Source organism: Hylobates moloch, unplaced genomic scaffold (assembly GCF_009828535.3).
Source record: "Hylobates moloch isolate HMO894 unplaced genomic scaffold, HMol_V3 SCAFFOLD_19, whole genome shotgun sequence".
Classification (NCBI taxonomy): domain Eukaryota; kingdom Metazoa; phylum Chordata; class Mammalia; order Primates; family Hylobatidae; genus Hylobates; species Hylobates moloch.
Genome location: NW_026652294.1, coordinates 59,863,927 through 59,879,897, shown reverse-complemented (window position 1 = coordinate 59,879,897; position 15,971 = coordinate 59,863,927). Strand labels below are relative to the sequence as shown.

General features: G+C 41.8%; 1 protein-coding gene and 1 pseudogene across 1 annotated transcript in view; one reads left to right on the top strand and one right to left on the bottom strand.

Annotated features, from left to right (window-relative positions):
• ADAMTSL1 (ADAMTS like 1) overlaps positions 1-15,971 on the top strand; it is a 454,301-nt gene that overhangs the window by 237,796 nt on the left and 200,534 nt on the right. Inside the window, exons 14-15 of the mRNA XM_032138382.2 lie at positions 4,032-4,333; positions 13,021-13,150. Coding sequence (XP_031994273.1) covers positions 4,032-4,333; positions 13,021-13,150 — 432 coding nt within the window. The remainder of the gene's footprint in view (positions 1-4,031; positions 4,334-13,020; positions 13,151-15,971) is intronic.
• On the bottom strand, positions 8,983-9,746 carry LOC116458602 (ras-related protein Rap-1b-like; annotated as a pseudogene).

Sequence of the window (15,971 nt, the reverse complement as noted above, 5' to 3'; positions counted from 1 at the left end):
CAGGTGATCTGCCTGCCTTGGCCTCCCAAAGTGCTGGGATTCCAGGCGTGAGTGCCCGGCCAACAAAAAGAATTTTTAAACTTCCCAAATTTTAACCTTTTTATTGTCCATTTTTACATGAAAGTGATTAACGTACTGATTTAAAAACAAAAAAAAAAATTTCCCTCTATTTTAAAGGTCCCTCTTTAAAGCTTCTAGCTCAGCAAGTGCTGTTCAAGATGAGACTTCTAAACATTAGAATTAAACCTCCTAACTCACTTGCCTGCCCTCTCACTGACCTCGCTTCCTCCCACTTGTGGCCAGAAAACTCAAGATAGTAAATACAGAGCTGGGAGATCTAGGGACTTGGGGAAAAGCCTCCTATGAAAAACAGTTATTATTCATTTGGCCATTTGCACTATCAGATATTTTTCTTTTGAAACATAATCTCCTGCCTTCAACAAAAGAGACTATATTATATCATACACTGTATGCACCAGAGAAATTAAGATGACTGCCAAAGGACAGCACCACTTAAAAACCAAATTGTTTTTAATTGGTGTGAACTCGATGAAGACCTAAGGATAGTGGATTGGGAGATAAGCCAGTGAGGCTGTTTTACATTTGATAAAACTCCCATTTGGGAGACATAAAACAGATGTTTATTGTTTTTGCTATTAACCCTAAATGTCTAAATAGTAAAAAATTACACACGGGCATGCGCACATACATATATATATATGTTTTAATTGAAGCATGATGCCTTAAAATAAGTTTCAACCATTGCAACAAGTTCATGGGGCTTCAGTAGAATGGGCTTTCTATTTTATATGCTTTTGGTATATCTTCTTGGTTCTGGAATGACATCAAATGCAAAGTCATTTATATAATAGACAAGCAGAGCTAAGAGTCTAGTTTGTGCATCATTTATATTCTAGATCTTATCTGGGGCTCGCTTTGAAAACACAAATCAAGTTGGCTACTTGTCATATTCCATAAGCTTATATATGTGAAAAGAGATGGAAACTAAGACCTAGAATAAGTTTGAGGATTATCTATGGATCTCAATGCGTTTGTATCTCTACCAAATGTTTTTTTCTATAGCAGGGGTTGGAAAACTACAGTCCACAGGCCAAATCCAGACCCTTCCATCAGCATCCCATCACCCCCTTTTTAAAACTAAAGTTTTATTGGAACACAGCCACACTAATTTGTTTACATATTTCATTCCACAATGGCAGAGTTGAGTAGTTGCAACAGAGTTCATGCAGTCCGCAAAATCTAAAATATTTTCATTCTGGCCCTTTATAGAAAAAGCTTGCCAGCCCTTGCCCTGTTATAATGGTTCCTAAAGAGGCCTCCTTATAAGCAACAGAACCATAATCCTTACTGCATAGAAAAAGCTGGTAGGGTGCAGTTCTTTTTGAGATCTTGCCATCTTTCTGATTCGAAAACAAAGTTTGGTACCACACTATTAAAGAAGTATTATTCATCACATCAGCCGGGCACGGTGGCTCACGCTTGTAATCCCAGCACTTTGGGAGGCCGAGGCGGGCGGATCACGAGGTCAGGAGATCGAGACCATGGTGAAACCCCGTCTCTACTAAAAATACAAAAAATTAGCCGGGCTTGGTGGCGGGCGCCTGTAGTCCCAGCTACTCAGAGAGGCTGAGGCAGGAGAATGGCGTGAACCCGGGAGGCGGAGCTTGCAGTGAGCCGAGATTGCGCCACTGTACTCCAGCCTGGGCGACAGAGCGAGACTCCGTCTCAAAAAAAAGAAGTATTATTCATCACATCATTGTCAAAGTTAGCAGGCTGATCATTTGCTTTTGTGTCTTCTTACATACAAAATAATTTAGCATGCATTTTCCTTTGTGTCTGCATCTGTGTGATAAAATTAAATGCTTGTGTATCTGTTATGATTCTTGTCACAGGAGCCAAGTAGGTGGATGTGGATGTGTAATAAAAGGGTTAAAATGATTTTGATAGCAGCTTTTGGTTTTATGTTCCTAAAAAGCTCCCGCAGGGGGCATTATTTAAAGCAAGAAGACTTTTTAATCTTTTAGGATACCATTTTTTTCCAAGTTCTCTAGGTGCAAAAGGTGGAACAAAGAAGTCAAAAGGGTGAGAGGGAGGTGAAATTGTGATGAAATTTTCTTGGGATAATTCTGGGTGGCCATTCTACCCTCATCACCTTCCTGACAAGGTTATATGGGGACCTTTGTTCTCTCCTAGTGGATGACTCTTCAAAGGTAGCTGGGGTCAGGCCTTTCTCAAAGGGTCTCTTGCTATGCCTCAGAGCACTGAGAGCTGCTTTGGGGGAAGTCTTATCTTCTAAGCAGACCACCCCCGTTCCACATGAAGCCCAGGCTCAGGCCCGGGACACATCTTTGTTGTGTTCCTTCCAGTTTGGAAATTTGGATTGGTTTGCTATTAGAATTTCAATTTCCCTGAACCAGATATGAACCATTTGCACTTGCTAGCATTTAATGCTATAACCTTCTTATCAGTTCTTTCATTGTCTGCCAAAGTCAAGGTTAAGGAGCCAGGTTTGCATGCCTCCCCAGCACGACTCCCTGTGAGAAAGCAATAGGATCATGGAAAAAAATGAAAAATAAAAAATAAAAAATAACCTCAAAGTTTTTCTCTGAATTATACTAACTTTTTGAAACTATTAGCGGTTGCTTCTGGGCTTTTTTTTCCTAGGCCCCTCTCAAGGTCATTATAGTTATGGCTACGGTTGATTAATGAAGATGGGAGGACATTTTTGGAGATTTGGGTATTTTTCTACGTTCTAGAGAAAAACTCAGAAGTTCTTACTAATGTAGCTTGTTTTGGGGGACTGAGTGTGAGGATGCTGAGCACACTTGTCTGAATGCAAAACCTCTCATTTACAGTGGTATGTGTGGATTTACATTTGTAGCACGGCTTTTCTCTATGATATAAAAAGAATTGGAGCTCAGATTAATTCAAAGAATGTGTGATGAACAAGACTTTGCACCACTCTTGGAAACTTACACACAAAAATACCTCCTTATACATATAAATAAATCTCGGGAAGCATATTGAACAAAGCAAGTTACAGAATATGAGACCCAGACTAAAAAAAAACAACAAACTTCCTTAAATATCTCCAAGGGCTTATTTTGTTATCAGTATCCTTCTGCTATAAGAATAGCCAGCAACTTGCAAGAGGCACAAGTGACAGTGTCACAGGGCAAACCGCAAAACTGAGGTCCAGCCTGGGTGGGACCTCATGGGTTCTTGGCTTCGTGCAGAAAGGAATTCAAGAGCTGGCTGACAGAGCAAAGTGAAAGCAAGTTTATTAAAGTAAAGGAATAAAAGGGTGGCTACTTCATAGGCAGTGCAGCCCTGAGGGCTGCTGGTTGGCTATTTTTATGGTTATTTCTTGATCGTATGCTAAACTAGGGGTAGATTATTCATAAGTTTTCCAGGAAAGGAATGGACAATTTCTGGAATTGAGGATCCTCCCCTTTTCAGACCATATAGGGTAACTTCCAGACATTGCTATGGCATTTGTAAACTGTCACAGCACTGGTGGGAGTGTCTTTTAGTATGTGAATGTATTATAATTAGTGTACAATGAACAATAAGGACAACCAGAGGTTGCTTTCATTGCCATCTTGGTTTGACAGGATCTGGCCGGCTTCCTTCCAGCATCCTATTTTATTAGTGGGGTCTTGTAAAACAAATTCCTATCTCACTGGAATTTCGAGTGAGGAGAAGAAACCACCAATTCCCTGCTTGGAAGAGCTACCACTGTGGGTGCAAAGTAGGGACAAGCAGGTCGTCTCTGGAATGTCTTGCAGCTGGGAGTTCATGGGACATTCATGAAGCAAGCAACCCAGAAACAGTGGCAAAATCGCTTATGAACTAAACTGAAGCACCATAACAGGACAGGGTGGAGGAGCCCCGAGCACCCCGGGACAGCTCTGGGCACTGGAGGCAGGTGGGATGCAGCCCCTCACAGCCCCCATGGCCTCCTGCCTGGGGCTTCTCATCCTGTCCTCTTGTTTGCTTGCCGACTGCAGGTTCATCCCAGAGGCCTGGTCGGCCTGCACAGTCACCTGTGGTGTGGGGACCCAGGTGCGAATAGTCAGGTGCCAGGTGCTCCTGTCTTTCTCTCAGTCCGTGGCTGACCTGCCTGTTGACGAGTGTGAAGGGCCCAAGCCAGCATCCCAGCGTGCGTGTTATGCAGGGCCATGCAGCGGGGAAATTCCTGAGTTCAACCCAGACGAGACGGATGGGCTCTTCGGTGGCCTGCAGGATTTCGACGAGCTGTATGACTGGGAGTATGAGGGGTTCACCAAGTGCTCCGAGTCCTGTGGAGGAGGTAAGAAAGGGGGCTCTGGCTCATATCCCCACCATCTTCTTGCTCTTTTTCTCTGTCTTCTCTTCCTGCTTGCAGCTGGATCACGTGACTGCCTCAAATCCAAGAATGATAAGCAGGAGGAGGAGGAGGGGAGGCAGCCATTCTAAATGTAAAGCACACTGAATGAAACACAGATGTATTTGTCTCTTGGCTCCAGTGGCTCTCAGACTGTCAGCTGTGAGTGGCCAGTACAACAAATGCTTTGGCTTTCAGTTGTCATTCTGATGTCTTGCAACATATCATCGTGTATCTGGCTGAGAAACACAGTTGACACTGACCTGGCAGTGCTCTCAACATTGTTTTATTGATCTCTGCCCTTGCCTCAGTGCATGCCATGTGAACCAAGACCCAAGAACAAGTCAGAGTCCCTCCGATGTACTCAGGTGATTTCCCAAAGTAATATCTGTTTACATCTCGAGGAAGGGTGTCTAAAAGGTAATTGATACAGTGGTAACCTGGAGCTGGAAAGGAGTTTAAAGATCAAAGTCTGACCCCACCCCCATCTTACGCATGAGAAAACTAAGAATCAAAGAAACAAAGTGATTTGTTCAAGATCATACAGCTGGTGAGCGACAGAGCTGGGACTAGGACAAAGCTTTCCTTTCTCTGTCTAGAGTCTTTCCATCATACCACACTTCTTTAAGCACCTAGAGAATTCTTGAGCTTTCTCATTATGAATATCAGTTAAGTCATGTTAAATGTTTCCACATATATCCATCTGATTCTTCTTGGTGTATTCCATGGTGATAGAACAGTAGATTCAGTGATTCTTTCCGATGTTACGAACAGGATTGTAGTGGCAGAGGAAGGCATTGAAATCAACCATTCATTCTTCAAGATTACGATCTTTCTTCCCACTCTAAAAATACGGTAGATTCATATTGACACCATCTCCTATGTCGACTCCCAAGAGAGATTTTAATAGATGAGGAAGCGCCAGCGGATTCCTTGTCAGGTCTTTCCCTGGCTATTAGTAACCCCTTTGAGCGTGTTGAGATTCTGTTTTCTCAGCAAAGATTCTTAATAACCGGTGGAAAAAAGTACTAAAATGATTTCCCAAAACTGTTTTCTAAACCATGACATTTTGGAGACTTTGAAAGTGCATCTTTTGTCATGATTGAGAACGTAAGAATAAATGCGCCACACTGTTCACATGTAGTTGAAAAGGAACGAATAGTGGAACAAGTACTAGCAAAGGATCAATTTTCTCCGGCAGGTCTTTTAGTAAGCGTTTAATAGTCCTGACCTTGAGGTTCTTGTTTGTTTCCACATCTTCCAGTTTCAAACCCTGGAATTCTGAAGTGTTTTAATGGAGAGCCCTGGTATGTTAAAACCTAAATTCTTCCAAATGATTCTGGAAGATAGTTTCCTGGAACTCAGTGAATGTAACTGTGTTCATATGGGACTCTTCACTCACTTTGAGAACATCTTTTCTTTCATGCTTAATGAGAGAGGAGTGTTAGATAAGCTTTGGTGATCTCTGGAGCCTGGGCAGGAGCTGAGACATCAGGTAGAAAGGCTGTTAGCCAGTGGCTACAGTTGCTTCTTTCCAACATAGCAGATGCCTCAGCATTCAGATGGTTGTCCTTTCATCCCCAATTTCCATGATCACCTGAATTGAATGATCATTATTTCTAGTCTAAAACAAATGTGCTTTAAAAAATTATTTATGGTTTCTGAGTTATAGTTCTCAGTTACAAGTCAAGCCTGGAACTTTATGAACAGATGGAAAAAATAGATGCAGTAATGGAATATCTAAATAACCAGATACCTTTTTCTTTAAGAGTCTAACCATTCTGCTGACCAACCAAGGGTATAAAATTTGAAGTGTCGAGTATATGTGGAATGTATTTAATTTAAAATGTTTTTGGAAGATACCGATTTAGAAATAATATTTGGATGTTTGAGATACAATTGATCTCTACCTATAGAAACTAAGTGTTTTTATATAAAGTAAATTTTACATCCTTTATATCCAAAGCAGGGTAAAGTTACTGAAATTTCTTAGGTCTTTAAATGTCAACAACTGAACACACTTACCTTCAGTTATGTCACTGTGCCAAGGTAATATATTTATGCCTAAAAAGTTAGAGTCAAAAATTCCAAAGTGATGAAAATATGCTTGGGTTATATGGTCCATATGATGCCCATATGCACTAAAAAATTATTTTACTATATAGGACGTGTATATTTTCAATCTTTGTTCGGCAGTAACATTTTACTGTATTATCAACTTTGTTCTTTCACCAAAATGTAACCCACAAGGTTATATATATTTTTAATTATTTCTTCTGAAGCCAACCAAAAATGTGCAGGATTAACAAATAGATTTTAAATCAATTTTGGGTTGTAGGGCCGGTCAGGCTAATTTTATTGTTTTTGTAATCTCAAGAGATGAAATTGGATAGACACAAAAGTAACCTTTCACCTAGCAGAGGTAGCAACCAGAAGGAACTAGTTAGTAATTTAGTCTGTAGTTGGTGGCTGCGTTTCCCTGAGCTGTCATCAAATATCATGTAACAATTATACTATTCTGGGAGATATAAACACTGAAAATCCCATTTTCTGGAAGATCGAACGCGAGCCTAACCTGCTGAGATCTGTATCCTGTGTCCCACTATCACTTCCTTGTTAGATTTTAATTTCCCACATGTGAACTGATAGGTGTTATCAAGGAAAACAACTTTGAGCCTGATCAGCTTTATTGTATTGAACTCCTAGACAGTAAAATCCACGTTAAAATCTAGCTGGGGGAAAACTTGACATTGACTTCAGCAGAAATGGAAGATGAAGCCTTGTACCTGTTGTTCCCCTTTTCTTACAAGTCCCCTCTCCTTTTTGCTTCTGTCAAGAAAGGAAAACCCAGAATCATCAAGTATTGTGCTTAAACATGTTCTCTGTCGGTTTACAATGTCCTCCTAAGAGCATATATTAGCTCTTTTGGAAAGAGCACAAACTTGATGAGCTAACTTCTCACGTCGTGCCTGCCTCCCATGGGCCAACTCTACTGTGAACTCCAAGGTGAAGCCCTCAGAGTTTTTCCCTCCTCCAGCTTCCCACACTCCCAGTTCCAGGGCGGCTCCCTCACTCCAGGTTCATGCTCCCCAGGCATCCCATTCCCACCTCCCCTCAGCCTCAATTGAATGCTGTGCTTAGAATGCCCTGCCCTTTAGCCATTGCATTTGTTCATCCTACAAAAATGTATTGAGTGTTGACCACAGGGCTGGCCCCAGATACTCCTTAATTATGACAGAACTTCTGTCCTTAGTTTCACCCACCACACTGGGCTCCACCTAAGAAGGATGAGGCAACTGGTCCCTGTGATAACAGAGATTTAACGCACAGCATTGGGGAGGCCTAGAGCCTTGTTTTAGAATACTTTAGATTAGAATGTAATAACTCTGGAATACTTCTTAGTCTCAGCACTTCATCACCCCATGGGTTATTTTCATCTTTCAGCTATGATTATTGGTTTGGGGTTATGTAAATTTGTGTTTGACAAACCTAAGAGAGGAGATTATTGGTGTCTTTCTAGAAATGTAGCCCTTACTTTCCCCATTCCTTGCAGTCTTAGAAGGGCCTAAGTTCTTTTTTTCTTTTTTTTTTTTTACAAAATTGCACCATTTTAATTAAGGCTTTTAGTTTACATTTGGCCACCTCAAAGTAGTTGTAACATTAGGTTGGTCAATTTAAATACTGTGGTTCCCTGTTGGATAGACACAATCTTTACATCCAAATGTTAATGCATACAAAGCAACACGGCATTGGTAAACAAAACAGCAATAGTTACTGCAAATTAGGCCTTGTGACCAATTACATATGATTAAAATTACTTTCCACATTCACACCAACGGTACTCATCCACCATTTAAAACTCAACCAAAACGTTACACATATGAAACAATCACTAACAGGCAAAAATACTAAACCTGTGTATTTGGTATTGCAAATACACTTATGCATGAGCAAGGAAGCAATTCACAGTGAGAATCTACAGCTGCAGAAGCCTGAAAATGATTTACAAAAATTGTTAAATCATTAAAAAATTGTTTGAAAATATACACTTCTTGTTGTAGGCACCCACTGTATATACAACTATAAACATTGTTCCTTATGTAAACAGAAAAGGAAACATATAATAAGAAATTTGAAAAGTCTGGACATTTCCTTCCCAACAGATATTAAAGGCAATGTATTTAAGACATTATACTGAAAGGACTATCATATTTTAAAGACAAGATCACTGTCTCCATAGGTTTTTAAAAAAATTTTAAAAACTATGTAGCTGTATTAATCAAAGCACTTATTTTCTACAATAATGATCACCTTAAATTTCTTTTAAAAAATTACAATAAACTACAAGTATCAAAGAAGCAAAGTTATCTAGAGTAGTCTACGTAGGAGCTCTTTGGACTTTCTTTTATTATGCTAAAATAGTGGTGCTTTTAGGATTTACATCATTGTACTCTCCAATACAAAGTATGAGGCAGGGTTAGAGTATACAGTACACCATTTTCATACACGTACAACATTGGTGGATGAAGAATGTCTCTTAGCAGTAATACTGGATGTAATCTCTGCTTTTACCAGCTACATACTCTAGGACTATTATATAAGTAAAAATCTCTCTTGTGATACTGAAAAGTGATTGGAATGTGCAAACTGATATAGTAGCTTTCATCTGCCTCTTAAAGGGTACCACCACAGGAAAGTCCATTTAAGATGTTGGTAGGTTTAACAAAGTTGGAATGTTGGCACTGTTGAATTGGACAACAGTTCTTCAGACCTGACTCAGAGCTGCAATGCACTTAGTACATTAAAGCAGCTGACATGATGACTTTTTGCGAGCCTTCCCAGGCACTGGAGTTTTTCTCTTAATCTGCCGCACTAGGTTATAAAAGATCCCATTAACATTTATTTTTGATTTTGTAGAAGAATCTAAGAATGCACAGTTTTTCCATTGTCTTGCTAGATTTTGACCTTGTTCCTTCCCTACAACTCTTTCATCTTCCAAGTCATACTTATTACCAACAATAATCATTGGAACATCATCAGTGTCTTTAACTCGAAGAATGTGTTCTCTCAAGTCTTGCAAATCATTAAATGTGGACTGTGCTGTGATGGAATAAACTAATGCAAAGCCTTGTCCATTTCTCATGTACAAATCCCTCCTCGCTGTAAATTGTTCCATTCCTGCAGTATCCAAGATTGCAAGCATACACTGTTGTGTATCTACTTCAACTTGCTTTCTATAAGAATCTTCTATCATAGGATCATATTTTTCAACAAAATTCCTTGAACAAATTGTACATTCAAAGCAGACTTTCCAACGCCTCCTGGGCCAAGAATGACTAGCTTATACTCATGCATGATGCAAACTTGTCGAAACTTATTATCTCTCACGCTGTCACCGCGTTCCCACAGCCAGTGTCACCCCCATGCTCCCTCCGGGTTGCTACTCTCGGCACCACAGCAGTCCTGCCACTGCCACCGCCGCTCCAGCTGGTTTACACACCTGACTCTGGGCGAGGTTTGGCAGTGTCCAGAAGGGCCTAAGTTCTATCAAGAAGGAGTTCACAAAGTGGAAACACAGGTCACATCACTTACACACCTTCACACACACACCTGATCCAGTCACTTTCAAGTAAAGCATGTGACAAGCCCACGGTCACTTCCTGCCTCAGGATCGTTGACCCAATTTCATAAGGTTTTCAACAGCTGAATAAAGCCAAAATATGTTTTATTTTAGACTCTCATTTAGAATCTCTTGAATACTACCAAACAGGTAAATGAGTTAAAAATTTAATTTCTAAGATAACCACAGCTCTAGATTCTGTATGGGATAGAAAGCTACATCCAGTGACTTCTCATCACTACCTTAATAATACTAGGCTATTCCAGTGGGAAGTATCAGTGATTATATCAACAGTTTCTTATGAAGTGTTTGGCTGTGTCATCATACCATGAATTTCAAATGGCTCATCCCAGCTACAACCAAGAGAACACCCTGCAGTCAGCATTACAGAATATGATGGAATAATTTGAATGTCTAATAGAAATCTCAAATGCTCCACCCTGACCTGGCCATGATATATTTAAATTAAATTTTGAAGGTCATAAACAATTTAGAGAAAAGAAAATATAAAGATACCATCACAGCCACAGGGTAAATATTATGATTCTTTTTTTATTTTTATTTTTATTTATTTATTTTTGTGACCGAGTTTTACTTTTCTCACCCAGGCTGGAGTGCAATGTTGTGATCTCAGCTCACTGCAACCTTCACCTCCCAGATTTAAGCAATTCTCCTACCTCAGTTTCCCAAGTAGCTGGGATTATAGGTGTGCACCCCCATAGCTGGCTAATTTTGTATTTTTAGTAGAGACGAGATTTCTCACCATTTTGGCCAGGCTGGTCTCAAACTCCTGACTTCAGGTCATCTGCCTACCCTGGCCTCCCAAAGTGCTGGGATTACAGGCATGAGCCACTGCGCCCGGCTTTGTGGTTCATTTTTTTTAAAAATGTTTAATTTCTCAGACTTACAAAGAAGAAAGGTGATTTGGACTCCAGTTGAGTCACTTTTTAAATGATGGTCTTCCTAAGTGGACTAGATCAATGTCACATCAACCTAGGAAGTATTAGCTGATGATTGAGCTGATGACTTCTTGGAGAAACACAGGGTATGTAGGAGGAGAGCAGCATGATGGGTCAACTGTACTATACTAGGTAGTATCTGATGAAGCAATGCAGAAAATAAAGCAAGGCAATATGTGTGTATTTATATATATTGCAAATTACATGGATAGTCCCAGACTCTGCTATAACTATATATAAATGTCCAGCTATAGTATCTTTATATACACAGCTATGTATGGCTGAAGGCAAATTAGTGAGAATGTCCTGTCTTGCCTCTTCACTCAAACTGAACTCTGCTGAAATAATTCCAGACAAATGCCTAGGTTATTCCTAAAGATCTCCAGGGAAGCAGATAGGACAGCCTCTTAATATTTTTAAATATTAAGTCTATCAGTCAGTACTAAGGGCACAGCCATCCTCAGCTTTACCATTTACATCTGTATGAACTTAAGCAGGTCTTTTCACCCTTCCCAGCCTGTTTTCTTTTTTTTTTTTTTTTTTTGAGACGTAGTCTCGCTCTGTTGCCCAGGCTGGAGTGCAGTGGCACAGTCTCGGCTCGCTGCAAGCTCCGCCTCCCGGGTTCACGCCATTCTCCTGCCTCAGCCTCTCCGAGTAGCTGGGACTACAGGCGCCCGCCACCACGCCCGGCTAATTTTTTTGTATTTTTAGTAGAGACGGGGTTTCACTGTGGTCTCGATCTCCTGACCTCGTGATCCGCCCGCCTCAGCCTCCCAAAGTGCTGGGATTACAAGCGTGAGCCACTGCGCCCGGCCTCACGCCTGTTTTCTTATCTGTAAAATGGGGATAAAAATAGTGCTTACTTTGTGAGTTGTTGAGAGGACTGAATGATGCATGCCAAGCTCTTAGCCTTGGTACCTGGTTAATAACGGGCATCCTGTAAATGTTAGCTATTGTTATTATGACTGAGCATCAAAATGAAATGTCTGGTCATTACATTGCTCATTTAAATGTCTCCACAAGGGGACCAGGTGCAATGGCTCACGCCTGTAATCCCAGCACTTTTGGAAGCCCAGGTGGGCAGATCACTTGAGGTCCTGAGTTCGAGACCAGACTGACCAGCATGGTGAAACCCCATCTCTACTAAAAATACAAAAATTAGCCAGCCATGGTGGCACACGCCTGTAATCCCAGCTACTCGGGAGGCTGAGGCAAGAGAATCGCTTGAACCCAAGAGGCAGAGGTTGCAGTGAGCTGAGATCATGCCACTACACTCCAGCCTGGGCGAGATTCTGTCTTGAAAAAAATTTTTAAATAAAAATAAATGTCTCCCCAAAGGCCCTGCAGACGACCTTGGAGAACTTCCCAGTAACTTTGTGCCAGTCACTGCTCAAACTGCTATTTCACTAGCACTGAGTCAGGGCCTGCGGGTGTCAGTGGGAAGGTTGTTTTCCACGGCTGTGGTTGTTATGCATCTTATTCTCTTTCTTTGTTCCAACTTCCAAGGCTGCCCTAGGTCACAAAAGAAATGAACCAGAGTCAGAAGGCAAACAGCAAAGACTGGAGTCCTAGATTCAAGACCTCAAGAGCCCAGCAGTTTACAGAATTCTAGATATAAAACATGGCCTTGGGCCTCCCTTCCAAATACAACAATCTCCTTTCGATTAAAATATAAGATGTGAAGGTCTTGGGCCCCTTTTTTGTCACCCTGTGCTCCTTGTGCATTGAATTATCACGTTCCAGCATTGGTGGCATTAGCCTTGTGGCATTTTTTTAAGCATTTCAAGAGTCTAGGTAGCAGCCTCTCTTCTGTGGGGGAGTTGCCCTCCTCAAGGAGCATGCTCACAGAGGCAACAAGCTTATGAATACTTTCTCCCAGCTCAAGTGATGCTTGACAAGATTGGCAGTCCTGGGCTTTAAACCGCCATCTCTGACATGCAGCGAGAGTCCTACAGATCACAGGGACCTCCCACCAGCTGCCTTGTCTACACTTCATCACCCCACACACACACACCCACTTTGCACTCTGGCCTGACCGTGTGATTTGTACACAGGTGTCCAGGAGGCTGTGGTGAGCTGCTTGAACAAACAGACTCGGGAGCCTGCTGAGGAGAACCTGTGCGTGACCAGCCGCCGGCCCCCACAGCTCCTGAAATCCTGCAATTTGGATCCCTGCCCAGCAAGGTAAGGGATGTGTGGCCTGCCCTGCTGTCCAGGGGCACGTACAGAACTGGGTGCATCTTTCAGTGGGCAAGACTGTAACACTTATTTGTTACTCAGTGTTTTGAAAACCAATTAGCATCAATTCAAACTTTTAGTCAAATCCACTTAAGTTTAATTGAAACCAGGGCTTTGGAATTCCAGCCCAATCAATGGTCATGCCAGAATCTGGAAGATACTGTGCATTCACTTGAGCCTGTGGCATGGCTGGTATGTGTGTGTGCCACGCAGTTGCTTTCCCCTAAAGGGAACATGAGGTGACCACAGACTTCATGGGCTCTGCCACCTTTTAGCCTGTGTCCTAAGCACTCACACTGTAGTAATGAACTGGTCTGTGAATTGCAGAATGTAAGGGCCTGGAGCAACTGGGTGGTATAATTGATCCACTGTGAAATCTATATGCACACAGCATGCAGATTCATTATAGCATGCTCTGGGGGGGGGGGGGGGGGTGTCATTCCACATGCGTAAAATCAATTAGAGCATTTCATTGTTCAGCCCTGCCTGGGTCTCATTATTAGCCAACACTGAGTCACAGCCTTGATTGAATTAATCAATCCAATCACTGCTTCAGTCCCTACAATTTTATGGTGTCTTGAGAAACTTGCCTTCTAGATACTTCTTTTTGAGCAAATCTCATCTATGGGTTTGGAAGGGAGACGTTTAAGAACCAAATCCAGACTTTCAAATCTGCTGATGGAATGAAGAAATGTTGCTGAATAGGGTCAGATCCTAGATAAAAGGGGGAATGGTGATTTTGAATGACAGTTTTTCTCTTTCTGCAAAGTGTGTCATGTAAGAAGTAGTTAATACCTGTATTGCTGTCAGGCATTAACAATAGTTTGCTGGTCACGATGATGCACTGCTTGTATTATTTCCTAGCTGGCTAGATTCCTTTCTTTGGGACTTGGAGGGTATAGATCATAGTCCTCCTCCAATCAGATGGAGGCACATCCCATGGTGACACTCCTCCTGCTAGTCACCAGAGTTGTTCTGTATGATGATCTGAATGGCGGGCCAGGGCATTCCCCTCTTCAAATACAGAAGAGGGCAACCCATGCCATATTCTCCAAGGCAACCGTAAAATCAGTCAGCCACTGCTTTGGAGAAGCACCCCACCCATGAGAACAGCAGTCAACAAGATAGAGTCAAAGTCAGGTCCAGTACATGAAATCCTGAGTAACCCCCTTTTCCCTGCCCCACCTGGTTCCACATTTCTGTCCTAACTTCGCAGCTCTCTAGTTGTTGAGCCTAAATGCGTGGGCAAAGGGCACCAACTTTTCTATTTGACTACAGTCCTGTCATCTAGGAAGAAGCAGTATCGATTCAGCATGGAAAGCCTGCAAGGTTCTTTGTTAGGCAGCCAAGAGGCCTGGCTTCTCATCCTGCTGTCACCAACTAGCTCTGTGGCCTAGGGCAGTGTGTCTGCCCTTTATGTTTCCACATTTGCAAAGTGAACTAGTTGTACGTGATGATCTGAGGTCACCAGGACTTGCTCACATGTCCCATGATTCTTTATTTTGTAGGTGGAAGCATTAAACAGCTACTCCTGCCACTGTGTGCTAATCATTCCTGTAATTTCTGTTCTGTTATTTGCCATTATTTGAAAATCATGCAAAAGGGTCTTTCTAACCACATTCCTGTGTTGTAACAACACCCAAATGCTGAGGCAGTGCCGAGGAGTCAGTGCCTGGGACTTGCTTCAAACTGCTGGGGCTCGTGGTCCCTAAACCCTTCCTTGAGCACCAAAAGGAATAGGACATGAGATGTTACTTCTCATTCTCAAAGTACTAACTATGGTTAAGTTACATAAGGTTAGGTTATCCTGTGACCCTTTTGTTGACTCACAGACAAGAACTGTTGTTGAGCTTAATGTTGTTGCATTTGCTCCAGATAAACTCAATCCTCTGATTTCCCACCAGCCAACTGTCAAGCCAACAGGCAAGACCTCTCACTGGGCACAGCCAGGAGTTTCTTGGGTCGACCATACACATTTAAACATTTGTAGAAGGTTGCTAATTGCAACAATAAAGGGGACCAAAATATAATGGCCTAATGCCATCCAAGAGTCAAAATAGATTTTCCTCCTAAAAATGATAAATGTATAGAGGTGCCTTTCCTGTGGAATATCTCACTCTGATGTGGGAGAAAAATCTCTCCTTCCCTTCCCCTGGTGTTCAATGTATACAGAAGATAAAATATATTTGGCAGGAGCATAATAGTGTGTTGTTTTCCCACACAACCCACAACCTCTGTTCTGTTGGGAGCAATTTAGATCTTTAATTCACAATTCTTATTCCACTTGGTTCAGCGTTCCCTGAACATTTTTGTGTGTCTTCTGATGGGATGCAAGTTTCTAGACCGTGTCCTTTGGGGTCTTGGTCTGTGCTGCTATGCATGTGTTTAAAAAAATACCATAGCATTTTCAGTGGGATATAACAAAATGACACTTCACGTCCTAGTCACTGGGCCTTTGTCTCTGAGAGGTCACCCCCTGGTTAAGATAAATAGGCAGTTGTTAGTCCCACTGAAAACCAGTTAGGAAGCCACTTTTTTTCTTGTATGTAGTCAGAATTATCAGATCACAGGGAGAATACCAAAGGCCCTAGAGGGCAAGTCCAATCTGTTTAGCCAGGCTTTCTAAGATTAAACTTGGCTTCTCTTGACTGTGTGATGGCAGGGATTGTTTCAGAAGCACATGTCTAACTTTCACCAGGTTTAGGCAAATAAATCCTCATACCTGGTTATTCACAACAGGAAGATGTCTTCTCAAGCTGGAGGTATT